Source organism: Peromyscus leucopus, chromosome 9 (genome assembly GCF_004664715.2).
Source record: "Peromyscus leucopus breed LL Stock chromosome 9, UCI_PerLeu_2.1, whole genome shotgun sequence".
Lineage (NCBI taxonomy): Eukaryota > Metazoa > Chordata > Mammalia > Rodentia > Cricetidae > Peromyscus > Peromyscus leucopus.
In genome coordinates this window covers 108,849,820-108,869,614 of record NC_051070.1, presented here as the reverse complement: position 1 = coordinate 108,869,614, position 19,795 = coordinate 108,849,820, and the positions used below count along the sequence as shown (strand labels likewise).

The following is a 19,795-nucleotide window of genomic DNA, read 5'->3' as shown; positions in this document are numbered from 1 at the left end:
TATATGGTGTATTACATTGATGGACTTTCATATGTTGAACCACCCTTGCATCCCTGGGATGAAGCCTACTTGATCATGGTGGATAATTGTTCTGATGTGTTCTTGGAGTCTGTTTGCCAGTATTTTATTGAGTATTTTTGCATCAATGTTCATGAGGGAGATCGGTCTGTAGTTCTCTTTCTTTATTGCATTTTTGTTAGGTTTAGGAATCAGGGTAATTGTCGCCTCATAGAAGGAGTTTGGTAATGTTCCTTCTGTTTCTATTATGTGGAACAATTTAGAGAGTATTGGTATTAACTCTTCTTTGAAGATCTGGTAGAATTCTGCGCTGAAACCATCTGGTCCTGGGCTTTTTTTGGTTGGGAGACTTTTAATGACTGTTTCTATTTCCTTAGGGTTTATTGGACTGTTTAAATAGTTTATCTGGTCTTGATTTAACTTAGGTATGTGGTACCTATCCAGAAAAATGTCCATTTCTTTTAGGTTTTCCAGTTTTGTGGAGTAGAGGTTTTTTCCTGGAGCTCACTTGGTAGCCCAGGCTGGCCTCAAACTCACAGAGATCCGCCTGGCTCTGCCTCCCAAGTGCTGGGATTAAAGGCGTGCGCCACCACCGCCCGGCTGAGTAGAGGTTTTTGAAATATGACCTGATAATTCTCTGGATTTCCTCAATGTCTGTTGTTATGTCCCCCTTTTCATTTCTGATTTTGTTGATTTGGATTCTCTCTCTCTGTCTTTTGGTTAGTTTGGATAAGGGCTTGTCTATCTTGTTGATTTTCTCAAAGAACCAACTCTTTGTTTCATTAATTTTTTGTATTATTCTCTTAGTTTCTAATTTATTAATTTCACCTCTCACTTTGATAATTTCCTGGCGTCTATTCTTCCTGGGAGACTTTGCTTCTTCTTGTTCTAGAGCTTTCAGGTGTGCTGTTAAGTCACTAGTATGGGATTTCTCCAGCTTCTTTATGTGGGCATTTAGTGCTATGAATTTCCCTCTTAGCACTGCTTTCATAGTGTCCCATAAGTTTGGGTATGTGGTGTCTTCATTTTCATTGATCTCTAGGAAGTCTTTAATTTCTTTCTTTATTTCTTCCTTAACCATTGGTGATTCAGGTGAGCATTATTCAGTTTCCATGAGATTGTAGGTTTTCTGTAGTTTTTGTTGTTGTTGAAATCTAACTTTAAACCATGGTGGTCTGATAGAACACAGGAGGTTATTCTAATTGTTTTGTATCTGTTGAGATTTGCTTTGTGGCCAAGTATGTGGTCGATTTTAGAGAAAGTTCCATGGGGTGCTGAGAAGAAGGTATATTCTTTCTTGTTAGGATGGAATGTTCTGTAGACATCTATTAGGTCCAATTGGGTCATGACATCAGTTAAGTCCTTTATTTCTCTGCTAAGTTTCGATTTGGGAGATCTGTCCAGTGGTGAAAGTGGGGTGTTGAGATCTCCCACTATTAACGTGTGGGGTTTTATATGTGGTTTAAGCTTTAGTAATGTTTCTTTTACATATGTGGGTGCCCTTGTGTTTGGGGCATAAATGTTCAGAATTGAAACTTCATCTTGGTGGATCTTTCCTGTGATGAGTATGTAATGACCTTCTTGATCTCTTTTGATTGATTTTAGTTTGAAGTCTATTTTGTTGGATATCAGGATGGCTACCCCTGCTTGTTTCTTAAGACCATTTGATTGGAAAGTCTTTTCCCAGCCTTTTATTCTTAGGTAGTGTCTGTCTTTGAATTTGAGATGTGTTTCTTGTTTGCAGCAGAAAGATGGGTCCTGCTTTCGTATCCATTCTGTAAGTCTATGCCTTTTTATAGGTGAATTAAGTCCGTTGATATTAAGGGATATTAATGACCAGTGATTCTTCATCCCTGTTATTTTGGTGGTAGTGTGTGTGTACTTCCCTTCTTTGGGGTTTACTGTTGTGGTTTTATCTATTGCCTGTGTTTTCGAGGGTGTATCTGACTTCCTTCGGTTGGAATTTTCCTTCTAGTGCTTTCTGTAGGGCTGGGTTTGTGGATAGGTACTGTTTAAATCTGGCTTTGTCTTCGAATGTCTTGTTCCTTCCATCTATGATGATTGAAAGTTTTGCTGGGTATATTAGTCTGGGCTGACATCCATGGTCTCTTAGTGTCTGCATTACATCTGTCCAGGTCCTTCTGGCTTTCAAAGTCTCCATTGAGAAATCGGGTGTTATTCTGATGGGTTTACCTTTATAGGTCACTTGGCCTTTTTCCTTGGTTGCTCTTAATATTCTTTCTTTATTCTGTTCATTTAGTTGTTTAATTATTATGTGTCGAGGGACTTTTTTTGGGGTCTAGTCTGTTTGGTGTTCTATAGGCTTCTTGTATCTTCATAGGCATTTCCTTCTTTAAGTTGGGAAAGTTTTCTTCTATAATTTTGTTGAATATATTTTCTGTGCCTTTGAGTTGGTATTCTTCACCTTCTTCTATCCCTATAATTCGTAGGTTTGGTCTTTTCATGGTGTCCCAAATTTCTTGGACATTTTGGTTCATGACTTTGTTGGCTTTAGTGTTTCCTTCGACTGATGAAACTATTTCTTCTACTGTATCTTCAATGCCAGAAATCCTCTCTTCCATCTCTTGCATTCTGTTGGTTATACTTGCATCTGAAGTTCCCGATCTTTTACTCAGGTTTTCTATTTCCAGCATCCCCTCTGTTTGTGTCTTCTTTATTTTTTCAATTTCCCTTTTCAGTTCTTGGACTGTTTCCTTGCTTTTTCATGATTTTCTTTCAGTGCTTTATTGTTTTCTTCCAGGACTTTATTGTTTTCTTCTAATTTGTTTGCCCTTTCCTCTAGTTGTTTACAGCGTTCTTCCAATTTTCTTGTCTTTTCCTCTACACAAGCCTCTACCTTCTTCATGAGGTTACTCATAAGGCTACTTTCTTCTGCTTCTTCCAATTTTTGGTGTTCAGGTCTAGATGTTGGAGGCAGGCTAGGTTCTGGTGATGCTGTATTGCTCTTCATTTTGTTGTATGTACTTCTGCCTTGACGTCTGCCCATCTCTTTGTGGTTCCTTCTTGATCTTATCAGTGTACTTGTTTCAGAAAGAGCTGACAGATTCAGGAAGTCTCTCTCTCTTGTCCAAAAGGGAGTTCTCTTGTCCAACTCTGGTCCAGAAGGGAAGTCGGGGGCAGGATGGGAGCTGGGGCCAGTCTCTAAGTCTCAGGAAGTGGCTGGGGTCTCGGGCAGATGGGCATGGGGGCAGGGCGAGGAGATTGCAGGGCTGCCGGGGGGGGGGGGGGTGGGGGGGGTTGGAAAAGGGGATCCCTCCCGGTGGGGCTAGAAGGGGACCTGCCCGGTGGCCAGAGCCTGGGGCCTAGTAGGAGTCAACAATTTCTAACAGTTAGTTTGGGAGAGCCATGAATTTTCAAACCTGAAGTGGCTTTTCTGTGAGATCCTTAATCTCTTTCTGAGTGGAAAGCAAGATCATCAGGAGGAAAGTGGTGATGAATTAGGTGTCCTTCTCTGGGTAGCGTGTTGCTGCTCTTCATCCTACTGGATTCCATCAGTTTCCATGGGAATAGGATGTCAATAAGAAGGGAGGGAAAATCCCCTGACCATCCACCAAACTCTCAGACATTCAGATACTTTTGTCCTGGATACATGTGATGAGGACTTAGTACTGCTAAGCTCTAGGGACAATAGGACTTACCTGCACCACATCAGATATAAGGTGACACTGTCCTCCAAATCTACATGGTTGGGCTATCTTTTGCTTTCCAGGGCTGGTGGACTGCATTAGAGAGGGAGACACATGCCTACCCATGGTGGTTGACGACAGATACATAGCTCGTGGGTACCAATTTGAGGATAATTGTCCTACTCTGTGGGGCCCTCAGTGTGTCCCTAGCATTTCCTCTTCCTGGGGCTTCCTCTTGGGACTAGCATGGATTCTCTTGGCCCTATGCCATTCAAGTGTACAAGTTCACTTTGCTTTGTCTTCCTGCAGGGACTACTGGGAAGACACCAACCCAAACCTCCACCTACACTGAGCAGGAGCAGCAGATGACAAAGTTGGAGAAACTCACCCTTCAGCTACAGAGTATAACATACGAGTGAATTGAACTGCATGGAATCCTGGGCAGTTATATAGACAAGGATTTGCAGAACAGGTAGTCATTATGTGCAGGTCTCTGCTGACCATCTTGACCCCACAAAGTGTAGCTAAACTTTCCTGAGGAACAGGAGGCTGAACCTCCAGGGTGTCCTGGTGCCTAAACGAATTTTCCTGAGTGCACAGAATTTGGAACCTGGGTACGTGTGAGATGGGGACACAGGCTATTCTTTTTTTTTTCTTAATTTTTTATTAAGAATTTTTTTTTCATTTTACATAACAATCAAAGATCACTCTCTTCCCTCTTCCTGCCCCTCCAGCCCCCTATTCCCTCCTACAAGATGGTATACGGCCTCCCATGGGGAGGTACATTTAGTAGAGGCAGATCCAAGTCCCTCCCCCTGCCTCAAGGCCGTGTGAGGCGTCCCATCATAGGTAGTGAGCTCCAAAAATTCTGCTCATGCACCAGGGATGGATTCTGATCCTACTGCCAGGGGGCCCCTTAAACAGATCGAACTACCCAACTGTCTCGCTATGCAGAGGGAAGGCAACTTTTTAATTCATGTTTAATTTCTTTATCTTAACATCAAAATCACTCATATCATGGACCCTTCCAATAGCTCTTCGAATGGTGCAAAATCAGGATAATACTGTATTAAACAGGTGCCCATGCTTTATAATCTTCCAGCTATTGATTGGTTCTGAAAGCTGCTACTGGATCATTCCTCAGCTCCCCTCTAGGGAATGTTACATTAGAAAGATAACAGCAGGCTTGTAAATTAGTACAGTTTACAAACTCACAAACATTTGTCACCCTCTCCCTTCTCACAGGACAGCAGAAGGGGAGTAAGCAGTCTTTCCTCGCTGCCTCCTGCCTCATGATTTGTTTGGCATAAATTGCTAGCTGCCTTGTGGCTAGGCAGTTAGCTAATTTAAAGGCTGAGTGGGAGAGCTCTGAGTAGAGCTAGCATGCTCTATTGAAGTGGACAGCCAGTCAATAGGGAAAGGGGAGATAAGCTGATTAATGATGGAATCAAGAATACACTCTGAAAAGGATCCTCATGTTTTGCCAGGCTGCTTTATGCGGTCTCGTTTTGCTGGTCACCTGCTGCCCTTCCACTGTTTCTGATTGTTGCTGTAGACACTTCCCAGGAAACCACTATTAAATCATGACCTATGCTTCCTTCAGGTGAACAGTTCTTACATAATTGTGACTTAGCATCTTTATATTATCAATTTTGAAATCACTTTACCTGGGAAACAAAATTACAATTAAATAAAGACTTGCACAGTTATATTTGTATTTAAAACAATACCAACAACAATATAAAAGCAACCTAGACTTTAAGATTAAAACAAAGTGGCAAGGGCACGAGTTGTGTTTGGTTATGTGGCGTTCATCTCTCAGGTTTGCCTTTTTTTCTCACTTTTAAGACAGAAATGATATTAATATTCCCCTTTCATAAGGCAGTTACTGGAATTCAGTGGAGAAAATACCTGAAAAAACACTTTTAGTATTCCTGCTGTACTGAGAACTGTTGATAAGGAGTCACTTTCCAGCTGTCTGGAGGAGACTGTGCTGGAAACAGTTCTCCACCATGTGTGAGCCAACTGGCTGTGGATGAATCAGATCAACAGAGCTCACCCTTCACTTACTCAAGCTTGTATTTTACCAGCATGTTTCTCTCTCAAGCGTTTAGAATGGGTTATCAGGAGGCCTAGAGGCAGCTGATTCTTTTAGGACCTTCATCTACTCCCTTGTGCTGTGCAGGCTTAAGGTTCAGACACAGGCTATTCTTATTCATCCAAATGAATAGCAGAGCCTATGGCCTGTATCACAGTTTTGGGATAGGGACAGTAGTGTGTGAGCTCTCAACATGCATTTTAAGAGGCCTTGGCAGGTGTTGGCTTGTGGGAGATGCTAGGTCCTGTGAGTTTGTGGTGAGTCTTTGTACTTGACCAGCAGATGATTGTGACCAGCAGCTGAACAGACCTTGTCCCATTCATCCATCTCAGTTTGTGGCTGGAAGGTCTGATGCTTATCACTGCTTCTCCCTTGTCCTGCTCCTCATACTTTGAGGCAGTTCCACCTACCTGCATTTCATGGGCAACCTGAATATATGTGGTGTGTTTGTGTGTGTAGGAAGTAATAATAACCTGATAGTTTTCTTGGCTCCTCCCTTTAATTTGAGACAGTGAAAACTGTCTGTATTTCATGGGCATTCTGAATATATGTGGTGTGTGTGTGTGCATGTGTGTATGTATGTGTGTTGGTATGTGTGTGTGTTTACACGTTCGTGTGTTCGTGCATGCATGCGTGTGTGCACGCATGTGTGTGTGTGTGTATGTGTATATGTGTGTGTGTGTGTGTGTGTGTGTGTGTGTGTGTTAGAGGGCAGGAGGGTGTGTGTGTATACTCCTGGGTTTCTAGGGTCTGTGGCAGGGCCTAAGGATTTGCCATTTTCACATTTTCCAGGGGATGCCAATGATGATGCCAGAGAGCTCCACTTTGAGAAGCTCGGGTCTTGGCCACTGTTCTCACTTTGGTGGAACATTGGAATCCCCTGTGGAGTTTATAACGCCTTCCTGAAGTTGGGACTCATCCCTGGAACTACTCAACGTATACTCTTTTCCTCTGTGTATAAGGAGGAGTACCCAGGCATGATAATTCCTGTTGTAAAGACAGGAAAATGTCACCATAGGTTTCTGGTGGCACCAGATGTGCGGCACAGATTCCTGGGGTCTTCTTGGAGAGATCATCTATAGCTCCAAGTCCAGTGAGGGTACTCATGCAGTCCTGGATAACTCCTTCTTCTTCTGGCCTGGGGACATGATAGGAAGTTGTTTAATACGCACCAGGAGGTCCCAGTGTATAAGTGCCAGGCTGTGGCTTCCATGGCACTGAGGAGTCCAGAGCATAGCCTGATTCCATATGATCCTTGTGGCCTGTGTTCATGGTGTCCTTTTCTCCTGGGTCATGCCCTACCACAGGCTGAATTCTTTTGAGATGATGAAAAAGGAGCATAAGCAGGTGATGCTGGACTTACAGAAAATGCCCATGGAGATCAGTGACGGTGTGAACAAGGTCAAACAGCTGATTGAGGAGAATGTATCCTACAGGTATGTGCCTGATTTATCTTGGGAGAGACTGATTCTGCCATTTTTCTCTTTCACCCAATGTGAGGGCTCTGGTTCTTGCCTGTCTGCCTCTTAGCAAGCAGCCTGACATGTGGTCCTTGGCCTTGTGCCTCTTGGACTCAGTTTTGCTAAGTGTGAAAAGACACTGTTCCCCTCCAAGCAATGTCCTGCCAGCTTCAGGAGCCCCTTGATAAAAACAAATGGTTTGCACCATGAAGGGAATGTCAGGTATCCTAGTACTTCTTGGGCTCTGACCAGGGCTTCCCAGAGCTTGTTTCCATGGGAGCCAAGGACAGAATTGATTCTGGTTGGGGCATCTTCCCTCATGCTGAGAGTGTTTTCCCTCTACCTGCTGGTGTTTTCCCAATATCATGAACAGGTAAGCACAGGTTTGGGTTGCACCCTGTTCTCAGGGGGACAGTACCCCTTTTGGAATCAGGGTTTTCAGAAGTATTTTGAATATTTCTGGAATTTGGTTACTCTCTGGATTTGGCCTGTATCTAAGTGATGCTGGCTTGGCTAATGAGAACTCTATTTGTGGGCTGTCTGTGAGTTTGGGACTTTTCAGTGCTGGTGGCACTTGGAGGTAGGAATGGAAAAGGAGGCTGGCTGATGCTCACCATGTTTTGGTGTTTGTTCAGTTACCACCACAGCCAGGTCCTCCGAGATTATACTCAGCTGAAGGAGAACGTACATTTGTTGAGACTGAAGAACAGACTGCTGTGGAAGGAGTGGATTGAACTACAAGAGTCCTGTGAGGAGCTGAAGAGGCTCTTAAAGGAGGCTCATGAGATGATCTGTGACCCTTCTGCTGAGCAGCAGCAGGTAAGCTGAGGCAGCGGGGGCAGGTGCCCATCTGTCCAACCATGAACATAGAGACACCCATATACCATCCACACTCATCCAGACTCCCACCTACATACCATCCAATTGTTCATTTCTATGATCACTCCCAAGTCTTTCTGGTGAGTTAGCCTCTTTCAAGAATCTGGATAATTGTCAAGCAAACCCTCCTGCTCTGCCAGAAGCTGCAGTACATTCACAGAGATGGGTCAGTAACATATCACACACATACATGTCATTATGATCAGAGGGCTGCTATGCAGGGAGGTACTTTGGCAACAACACAAAGCTTTCATTGATGATGTCAGTGGCCTGTGGCTCATTTGCTTTGCAAGGGTCATGTGAGATCACAGGTAGGAAGCAGCCTTTAAGGACTAGATCCCAGTGCCAGTGCCAAGTGAGTGGTTCTCATTGTCAATGTTTTGGGTGGCATGTGGTCTTCTCCTGAATTCACGCATCCCAATGGGTTCTCTTCCTTTTGCCAAGCTCTTGGTTCATAGTAACAGATGTCTGAATAGCACCTTCTCATTCCTTTGTCTGGGCATGGTACTTGACTGGTCTCCCATCCTGGAGCTTCCAGTCTGGAGATGACTGGATGACCATAGATGTGGGAAGACTTTGACAGGCTGAGGGTTGGAATGACAGATTTGTATCTGCAAGAAAATATTTTTTTCCAATCCCCTCAACATAGTCTGACTAAGCTGTGTGATCTAGCTCTGCTAGGAATTTTCTAGGCCCCCAAGGGATGGATAGTCGTGTTTGGGTTCTCAGTTGAAACACATGATATGCATATTTTAAATTCAACTGTTCATTCAGCATTATGTGCTCTTCACTTTTTTCTGCTCACTTCCTATTTCTGTGCTCTGTGTGTGACCTATGCAGTCGTGTATAAATGTGTACATTGGTTGGTGTGTTCAGAGACTATATAATGAAATTCCGTGTTGTCATCTGTTGCTCACTCCCTTGTTCCCTTGGTCGCACTGGAATTTACAAGGATAATTGCTTCCATATTAACTCTCTGACTTACTGTGAGTCTCAGGTCAGATCCATTCCAGGAGAACTTCAGAAGAATAAAGCCCACATCTGAAAGAAACCTTTCCTCAATACACTGTGACTTCTGCTGTGGTGAAAGAGTAGCATCAACCATCCCTCTCCCTTTCAAGCCTTGCAGAGATACACTCTCCGCGAGAGGCATGTGGCTTTTGCTGCAGATACCATCCACCCAGACAAATGTGAAGTTTCTACTTAACACTGCCTAGCTGGTGCATCACAGGTATATCTTATCCCATCTCCATCCCCAGGCGGGTCTTAAAAGTCTGCATTTCATCTATGGGCCTACTCTGCATTGTCATCTAGATGAGAGGTGACATAACTGCTCTAACTCTGACTTAAGAGATGCTGAGCGATGATCCCGAACCCGGGAGCACTCTGCTTGAATGCCTGGCATCCCAAGTAATCTCCCATGCCTACCTCATGGTCCTGTCCCTACAATTCTCCAGAAATATCTCTCTTCGATTAGGTGTAATCCAGTCCAACTAATACACTAGAGAGGCTGGAAGGACAAAAGTCAAGTGCATGGGCTGGAGAGATCACTCATTCTTTAAGAGGATGTGTAGTTCTCCCAGAGGACCCAGATTTCAGCTAACAATCTTCTGTGACTCCAGTTCCATGTGGAATCCATTGCCCTTTCTGGCAAACTGATTTCTTGTGGTGCATAGAAAACAGGCAAAATACCCATATTCATAAATTCAAATAAATGAATCTCAAAAAATTCCATGCAAAATGAATGGTCTAGGCAGGAGGAGTGGGGGGAATGTGGTAGGCAGGAGAGGGAGGACCAATGAGAGGTGGATATGTGGTTGGTAAGTAACTTCAATAAAAAATTTAAAGGAAAGTATGAAGAGTTGGAAGTAATTTTTTATTTGTGAAATTACAGAAATTTGACTGAATAGGGAGGGCCTTAAAGGGGTGCTTAGTATATCCAGTGTATAGATTTAGCAAAATATAAAATAAGAGAAAGAACAAAGAACCAAAAAATAAAAAATAAACAGCAAAACAAAACAAAGAACAACAAAACCTAAATTCATGAAAACCCCAAAACAAACCAAAACTATTACATAAGAAGTTTATTCTTCATGCAGATATCCTATGCTCTGTGGCTGGCTTTGGACACAAGTTGAAAGAGAACCCTGCACTGAAATAACCTCCTCCAGACAAGTGCAGTCATGCCACTTTGGGGGCTTCTAGGTTAAGTCCTTGCCAAAGTTGATCTTATGCCATGTTGCCACTATATGATTCTGTCTGCCAACATGTGTCTGTGTGCCCATTCAAGAGTAAAAAATGACACAGGGAGCATCTCTTACCAAAAGACATAAAAGCTCATGGTGATATCCTTCCTAAATCATCTCTCAGAACAATTCTCTTCACCATCACATGTGCATGAAATTGAGTAGGTCCAGCACTGTACTGGAGTGAGAATATGATGCTTCCCTTGTGTGTTCTGTCTGGATAGCAGCATGACATCAACACAGTCTCCGTTGACATATCTCCCTCCACATATGAAGGGCTCAGGACTCAGCCAGCTACCAAAAGTTTGTAGCAATAAACTTTCAGAGTAACTATGAGTGGAATCATATTGTCTCTCCTTGTTGTTGTGGCCTTCACTGGGAACACTTGCTGGTAGATGTCAGCTTTTTCTGCATAATTCTTGGTGTTTACTTTTTTGAATCTCACGCATCTTCTTGATGGTTTCTTTATTCCATTACTAGTGAGTCAACAGACACATGGATGAGATTATGGATGGACGACCTGCAGGGCAGATGATATTTGCCTCACTGGTGGATTTCACAACTTGTAGTACATATCTTGTTCTGAGGAGGCCTTGATCATAGAGTGGAGAATGTCAGTGTTTCTAGTTGACTATGGATTCCTTCAGTCTCCTCAGTTCTCATAAAGGGTGCTGTGAGAGAAGAAAGGGCAATCAGTTCTAAAACACCCTTGCTGGGTCACTAGCTAGATAAATTCAGGGCCTATTCACACACAGGAAACCATAATCAAGGAAGAACTCCACCCATAAATGCCATGTTGCTGGGGATGGGATGTCATGGTGGCTCACTTACTTATGACATTTAGTGCTCCTGCTGCAGCAGCTCTGTGGTCAGGAGGCTCTCATCCTGAGCTGTGGATTGTTCCAGCTCATGTTGGAGACTTTCTGACCTAGAGGAGGAAGTTAGTAAGGGCAGAGTCCTGGTGGGGATCCACCATGTCACCAGTCATTCAGTGATATCACAAAAACTCAATTGGGCTGGACAGTCAACACTGATCTTTGGCAGCAGTCATTGTATATACTCCTAAGGAATAAGTGTCACACAATAGCTGGGCCTTGAATTATTTTCTGCCCTTAACAAGTATCAGATGTTGGTATGAGTACTGTATGTACTGTGCTCTAATGAGAAAGAACTCAGCTTTTTCCTACAGTATAGAGACACCATTTAAACAAAAGGAGTAGCATATTAAAGTCATATATAATCGCACAGAGGAGATACACAGACCGTTCATGATGATTTTCTCATCAACTACATCATTGTTTTCTTTTCCAATTTCTGTTTATTTCTTTCTAGGCAGGGTTACAATATGCATCTCTGGCTGACTTGATCCATATTCTAGGATGGCTACAAGAGGCCAGAGATTTCCTGCCTGTGCTCCCAAAGAGCTTGAATTAAAGTCATGCACCATCACATACACCTGTCCTTATTCCTGATTTTAATTGATATTATTTTATTTTCCTCTCCATGTTATACAATGCTCTCACAGGTTTGATAGAGAAAACCTTAAAATTCCAAGCTGTGTTCCTTCTTGTTGTTTTTAGAGGGATTACATGAGCAAGGGTGGTAAAGATCGTGTTGGGGAAATCTACAGAAACAACTGAACCAAGCCCAAAGGAACTCAGGAAATTTAGACTGACAGTTGTGACCCTCTACATATGGGGGACAGTTGTGACCCTCTGCATATGGGGGACAGTTGTGACCTTCTGCATATGGGGGACAGTTGTGACCCTCTGCATATGGGGGACAGTTGTGACCCTCTGCATATGGGGGACAGTTGTGACCCTCTGCATATGGGGACAGTTGTGACCCTCTGCATATGGGGGACCGTTGTGACCCTCTGCATATGGGGGACAGTTGTGACCCTCTGCATATGGGGAACCGTTGTGACCCTCTGCATATGGGGGACAGTTGTGGAGCTGGTTGTGTTTGAGGGGCCCCTGGCAGTGTGATCAGGATCTATTCCTGGTGCATGAGCTCTCTTTCTGGATCCCATTACCTCTGGCCAGACACCTTGCTCTTGATTGATAAAGTGGGGAGAGGCTTGGTCTTGCCTCAACAGAATGTATCAGGATTAACTGTCCTACCATGGGAGAATTTACCCTGCAGGAGGAGGGGATGAAGGGTCAGGGAAGAAGGTAAGTGGGGAGTGGGAGGAGGGAAGAAAGGGGGATCTGTGGTTGGTATGTAAAATGAATAAAAAATAATTTTAAAAAGACCACCTCATTTTTATACATAGACTTAATACAACTTTGAAAACTAGACAGCTGAATAAGGTCATGTAAAAAGATCAGGCCTCCTGCCCAGAAGGCACCTTGCACCCAGGTAATACACAAGGTGGAGCCTGTCATGCTAAAGTAGCATTTCTTGACCATGTGTCTGAGAACATTGTCACTGCATGGTCTCTGGCAATAAACAAAAAGAGCTGTGTTATCCTTAGGCCTACAGCTGGAAATCTACATCCTGGTACTCTAGAGGAGTCTGTTATACAACACTCAGTGAAGGTTCTGAAAAATCCTCAGCAGACACATCTACCTGGGTTCATCCTGCCAATGACTAAACTTATTATATACCCAGTACACTTTACATGGGAAATGCTCAAACAATGAAGAGAGCCAGTGTTACATCAAATAGTTACAAGGGTGTGAATCTCATCTTAGAGGTGCTAATCCTGTATAAAAATGTAGTTTCAGTCAGATATGGTGAGGCAAACTTTTAAATCCCATCACTTGGGAGGCATAAGCAGGCAGATCTCTGAGTTCAAGGAAAGCCTGCTGAGAACATACCAGAGAAATCAGAAGGGAGGGATGGGACACAAGTCTATAGACCCAGGGAGTATCAAACATATTGTTTGCTGGACAGAAGTTCTTGTTGACGGGACCAGCATAATTCTCTGAGTTCTGAGTTGGTCTACCCATGCTTGGAGAAGGGAGTCTTGCTGATAAGCAAAAGCCCACAAAGGACAGAGAGCCCTGGTACAGGGGACCCAATTGGCTCCATACCCCAACTTCAGCCTGGGTCTCATCTGAGAGACAGTCAAATGATGCTGCAGCTTTAATGCCAGCTGTTTTTGTTGTGTGACCAGCTCCCTCTGCTTCAGCAAGCTCTGGAGTCTCTCTTCCATTCTTTGCTGCTCCTGTTCATTACAAGATTGTGTCCTTATTGGAGGGTTGAGTATCGTATAGACAATACATTCTCACACAAGTACAAGCACACACAGAGAATCCCAAGAGCTTGCTGGTCAGTCAATCTCATGAAATTCCAAGCTCCTGGGGACATGAGAAAGCCTGCTTCAAGTTCATAAGACAGAGACTGACAAAGAGAGAAACCCAGTCTTCTCCTCTAGCTGTCATCACATGAAATATGCACTGCACTCCCACATGCCTCCATTACACACACACACACACACACACACACACACACACACACACACCACACACACACACACACACACACACACACACACACACACACACACTAGAGAGTGAGAGAAAATTAGAGAAAGGGATAAGACGAAAACAACAAAGTGATAGAGGAGCAGTTATCTTTAGAATAAGCGCACCAGCCTTTAGGAAAAGTCCCAAAATTCAGCTTTCCATTTTTGGGTACTAAAATGGCCTAGGGGAGCACACTGCTTGGTCAGTCTAAGTGGAGATGGATAGAGAATTTTTTACTCATAAACTCAAGTCTATGTATAGCAATCCTGCCATCATAATGACATGTAGCTGTGTGATGAGTGATTGATCTGTTTCTCCCCATTGACTACAGGTTCAAGAAGAGTATCAGGGATTACATGTCAATGACAAAGATTCTCAGAGGAGACTCACTTCCCAGAAATACTAATGCACAGATACAGAATGAAAAATTTTATGTCATGAAGTGGTTGGCTGGATGAGAAAAGTGATGAGATAGAGCACAGGTGTCTGGATGGGTAGATTTGGCAAGGATACATAAGTAAATGATGCTGGACTTAACTGTGACTCAGCTGCCTGTCCCTACCTCCTGCTGCTGGTTCTGGAGGTCACTGCTCTCTTCTTGATCCTTACTGAGCACTTGCAAGTCACCCAAGTGTTGCTTCAGCAGGACCCAATCCTCTAGTAGGTTCTCCTTCTCTTGCCTCAACATATCCAATTTCTTTTTGAGCTGACTCTGCTCCATCAGGAGCCGGCTCTGCAGATCACTGGAAACACACTCCAAATAGTAAGACCATGTCAGCCACCTCTGGTCACCCACATCACCATGCCTCAACAACCCAGCCCTATCCTACGTTCACAAGAAGATGTAAACAAGAACATTCAACAGCAATGACAGTGGCACTCAAGGCCAAACGCAGAGAACAGTTATTTCCTGCAAGAATCAAACTATTTCTGACTCCACCCCCCAAATAACAGAAATTCGTGCACTTCCATAAACTGGAGGAGTACCCCACCTGTCCCAATCAGTCCACTGTCATGAGGAAACACCAGCAGGTAATGTGCAAGTACACTTGGGGAAGTAGGAGACCCAGAGGGTGCATAGATCCCAGAGCAGTCAGCCCCTGCCTGACAACCCTCTTGTGATGCCAATTGCTCTTCTGAACAAGTGGTTCTCAGTATGTGGGTTGTGAACCCTTTGGGATCTAAGGAGCCTTTCACAAGGGACACATATTTGATGTCCTATATAGACATTTACATTAAAATTATTAACAGTAGCAAAATAAACTTAAGACAATGCTACAAAATAATTTTATGGTTTGGGGTCATCAAAACAAAGAAGCAATGTATTAAAGTATCCCAGCATTGGGAAGGTTAATAACCACTGATCTGGAGGCTACTGAATGACAATATAGTGCTTGGAAGAGCTAATAGTCTCTTTAAACCTTAGCAAAACTGAGTAAAGAGGCATAAGTCCAAAGGCTGCTTGCTAATGCTGCTGGCTAAGAAGCAGAAAAACCAGAAGTAGATCTAGAGACCCTGCACTTCAGAGACAAAGAAAATTGGAGTTGGCTATTGTACAACAGTTGGGGTCCCTGCCAAGATAAGCACTTACCAAAGGAAGACTTTCTCTTTGGTCAGCTCACTGAGCTTCTGTGAGGCCTCCCAATTCTCATTTTCAAAATTCTGCAGGTCTGACATGACCTGCTGATGTTCCATCTTGAGCTTTTCATAGAAAGGATTTGGCCTGTGGTAGGGCCTGGACTCAGAAGCAAAGAATTCTATGAATACAGGCCTCAAGGATCACATGAATTCAGTGTGTTCTATATTACTGGATTTAATGAGATGTCACAGCCTGGCTCCTATGTACTGGGACCTCTGGCTGCTTATTACAGTTGCTCTTCTGGTCCCAGGCCAGCAGAGGCAGGGTGTTAAGAGGGATGCAGCTGGGACTGAATGAGCTCCCTCAGGAGTCCTGCACAGCTTGCTATGGAGTTCCCACGAGTCTATCACAGGTCTGGGCCCACCAGATACTGTGATGTTGCTGCTCTCTTCAAATAAGAGATTCTCATTCCAGGGTGCCTATATTGACATAGAGGCTAAAATCACATCATGAATATTTCTGAGGATGGGACTCAATATTATGACAGCTTCATAAATTCCCCCAGAGCATTCCCAGTTGACACCAAGGTGAACACACTGGCAAAGGGCTATGCTGCTCAAAATGGTGCTCCCAGTATACGATGTAGACAACACCTAGATACTGAGACAAGCAACACTTCATGCTCAACCATAGGCAGTTGATTGCAGGGTGAGGAGGGATACATATGCACAAACACACAAACACACAGATACAGAAAGATGGAAGAGAGAGAGAGAGAGAGAGAGAGAGAGAGAGAGAGAGAGAGAGAGGAGAGAAACTGAGAGAGGGGAAGGTGATAGATGACAAATTAATGCATGCAATTTTGTCACCTTAGAGAGGACCAAGAGCAGCAGACATCAGTACCAAGCCTTGCTGCCACATATTAGGATGTGGTACAAAAACCCTTCAGCTGTTACTAGAAGCATCCAGCACACAATGTCTTTCCAGGCAAGTAAAAAAAAACAGCATTCTCACACTAGCCACCAGTTTACAGGATCTCTCCAAATGCATGCTGGGAAGTCACACACTACTGCCTTGATTCCTGAGTCATGTGATTCAGGCCATAGGCTATGGTTTTCATTTGGAGGAAGCAGAACCGTCTATGTCCCTATCTCATCCTGCCCAGGTTTGCTTCAGGGAAGCATTTAGAGAAATGGTGTTGGGCAAAGGGACACCTTGAAGGTGCACCCAACCTCCCAGAAGTCCATTTCTTAGACAAAATAAAATAAGGGTGAAATTGTGGAACTGAGACAGTCACCATGGATTTTGAAACAGTAACCACCTGTTGTCCAAGGATCCTTCGGTTACTAATATGAGGTGGTCTCTCAGATCATTAAGTTGGGCGGTCATCACCTGGAGCTGAGTGGTCAGGCTCTCCACCTTCTGCTTCACTTGCCTCTTTGAGAGCCTGGTTGGAGTGGGTGGTGGTTCCTTGGAGGCCCCTGTGGATAGATGAATGAACACAAGTGAACATGCTTTGTGACAAGACATAGAGAGCAGGTCACCCTGAGCCCTGAGAAGGTGTTTGAGAAAGGATGTAAGCAAGCAATTCAGTGACACCCCAAAGAATTTTGCCCTGGATTGAGATGCCGCCTTGGGCATCTTAGGTCTCCCATCTCTGTGTCGGGAGATAGGTGTCTCAGCCAGCTTGTTTCCTCTGATCCTTTAGCACATGCTTTAAGTAACTAAGGCGCAAGCCTCCTCAGGCTTATTAACAGCTCTGGACTCTGCATTCAACTTGGCTGCAGGGTTCACTAGTCTGTGGCTTTCAAATACAAGATAAAATTGACACAGTCCACAAGCACTCAGATCATTAAAAATGCAAAAATATCCTGACAGGTCACTCTAAGCACATGGCAAAAATGGAGAATCCACACAGGGGCAGAACATGGTCATCAACCTCACCAAGACGCCTCAGTGACAAAGGAGGGTGCATAGAGCTGATGGGCTGTAAATTAATGAAGACACTGAGGTTGAAGTACATTGATGACCTGCTTTTTGCTGGATGCAGTTCACTTGAACTTCATACCCTAATGCTGGCCTTTTTGTTCCCTCTCAACCCCTACCTTCCTGTAGGATTGAAAGGCAAGAGCTCACAGCACAACAGCTTTGGCCTTACTCTCTCCTGATTTCTGGGACAGACAAATTACTCTTCTGGAATCCTTGAATTTCAGGAGCCATGACAAGCAGGGAAGTCCAATTGGTTCCCAGAGACTCCTACCTCCTGTGTCCCATTACTGGAAGTTTCAGCTCAAGCCCATGTCCTGCAGGAACATCCCAATTTCCTGCTCACAACTTACTGTACCATCTTCTGGACCATTTCCTTCTTCTTTTAAATGGAAGCTGAAGGCCAGCTTGTGTCTGCCTCTCTCTGGTCTCTTTTCCTTCTCCTTTCTCTCTACCCAATAGACTTCTGAGTCTTCCCAACATGTTCATGGCTGAACTGTAAGGGCACTGAACCAACTGTCCAAGGGCAGTTGGTGTTGCTACAACACAGGTGACATCAGATAACATTCTAAAGTCTCCAGGATACAATAGAATGTCCAGGCATGAGACACCCCTGATGTCATGAGGAACTGTCATTTCCTCCCTGCTAACCAGATTTCCTCATAAGTCTCCAGAAGTCAGGTTTCCCATTCCAGGAATCTCTCTTGGCTCTCAAGAGAAATGCTTCAGTACCCTTTTCTCCCATAGCCAGAGATTGCTCTCTGATTGTTTGGAAATGCCTCAGTACTTCCATGTGGGAACAAAAGTGAATGTTCATCTCCTATTAAAGTATATGTCCAGGAGGCAACAGTATTATAGATATTTATGTGAGGTATGACTTTCCACAAGTATCTGCATCTCCTTATTATCAAGAAATGATAGACTTAATGATAATGGAAAGGACAATTTTTAAACAACTTCCTGGTATGGAGCCTACAGAAATTACTGCCAGTAGATAATATGCAGCTTATTTGATTTAAATTGATGAGCACTGGCAGATTGCATTAGCATGTTACATGGGATCTATAGATAATCACTACCCAGTACATCAGCTTTTTAGTGTTTCTGAAAATGCTGAATGAGTATTACCCAAAATTATATCTAAAAGTCCTGGAGAGTTTGCTCTTAGTGATTTTACAGATTGTTCTTTGAAAAGACAAGGACCATTTATTTTATACACAAATTCTTCACATTCCTCAAAAATGGTTAGTACCTTCCCTGACTGTACAGCTCAACAGTCAAAACTTATTATATTCCATTAGTTTTATTAGATATTGCTCAGTAATAGGTTACTTTTAACTCACTTCATGTATATATTTGCACATGAAGGATAGAGTTATACTAAAAATGGAAACTGTAGTTGTTTATATTGTTCTTCCCTTTTTTTGTCTTTTCCTCTACAAAAGCCTCTACCTTCTTTATGATATTATTGATAAGGCTGTTTTATTCTGCTTCTTCCAATTTTTGATGTTCAGGTCTAGATGTTGGAGGCAGGCTAGGTTCTGGTGATGCTGTATTGCTCTTCATTTTGTTGTATGTACTTCTGACTTGATGTCTGCCCATCTCTTTGTGGTACGTTTTTGGTCTTATCAGCACACTTGGTTCAGACAGAGCTGACAGATTCACGAAGTCTCTCTCTCTCTTGTCCAGATGGGAACTCTCTTGTCCAAATGGGACAGGATGGAAACTCTTATCTAGACGGGAAGTCTGCAGCAGGATGGGAGCTCTTGTCCAGACAGGGGGAGGGACTTAGTACTTCCTCAACTGAATGTGCCAGGCTCTGCTTACTCCCCATGGGAGGAGCTCTGACACTTTTGGAGGAGGGTGGATCGAGGGTAAACCTGGAGGAGAAGCAGAAGGAGGGATGAGACAGGGATCTATGGTTGGCATGTAAAGGAATACAAAAATGTCTTTAGAAAAAGACTTAAAAAAAAGAAAAGCCAGAGAAAAAAGATTCAAGAACAGGAAAATGCTGGAGTGTTCAGTGTTACTTCCCTGCAGGGTCAGGGACAGAAAACTCCAAGTTCAAGTCAGAGATGAAACAGGAGCCAGATCTATCTGTGTCAGGAGACACTGGCAGGTACTGTGAGTGGAACTGGAGGCAAGTGGGTTCTTGGTGAGGAACAGCAGTCTGACTTCTGTGTGGATGAATTTCTCTAACAACAGGCCAAGGCAATGGGTTTCCCTCACATTTGCCAGCTGTGATGATTGTATTTGTATAACACTGCTTTCCATGTAAGTAGAAATGGGATCCAACTGTATAAATGATTGTGATACTGAGAAATGCCTGACTATGGCCTTGAGTATAAACCCATCACAAGAAAATATGTTCATCATGAATGTTAGCCCAAAAGAGAATTTGTTTTGTAC

General features: G+C 43.6%; 1 protein-coding gene across 1 annotated transcript; it reads right to left on the bottom strand.

The window, feature by feature from the left end:
* Positions 1-13,076: 13,076 nt before the first annotated feature.
* On the bottom strand, positions 13,077-15,791 carry LOC119088598. Its single transcript, XM_037208831.1, has 3 exons — positions 15,413-15,791; positions 14,384-14,564; positions 13,077-13,520 (listed from the first exon to the last, which is right to left on the bottom strand). The coding sequence occupies exons 1-3, from the start codon at positions 15,514-15,516 to the stop codon at positions 13,179-13,181; spliced, it is 627 nt and encodes a 208-aa protein (XP_037064726.1). The 5' UTR covers positions 15,517-15,791; the 3' UTR covers positions 13,077-13,178.
* Positions 15,792-19,795: the final 4,004 nt, after the last annotated feature.

Coding starts and splice junctions, on each gene's coding strand:
- LOC119088598 (XM_037208831.1), bottom strand. CDS start 15,516: ATGGAACATCAGCAGGTCATGTCAGACCTGCAGAATTTTGAAAATGAG. Junction 14,565..15,412: donor AAAGAGAAAGTCTTCCTTTG/GTAAGTGCTTAT, acceptor GTGTGTTTCCAG/TGATCTGCAGAGCCGGCTCC. Junction 13,521..14,383: donor TCCAGAACCAGCAGCAGGAG/GTAGGGACAGGC, acceptor TGTAATGAACAG/GAGCAGCAAAGAATGGAAGA.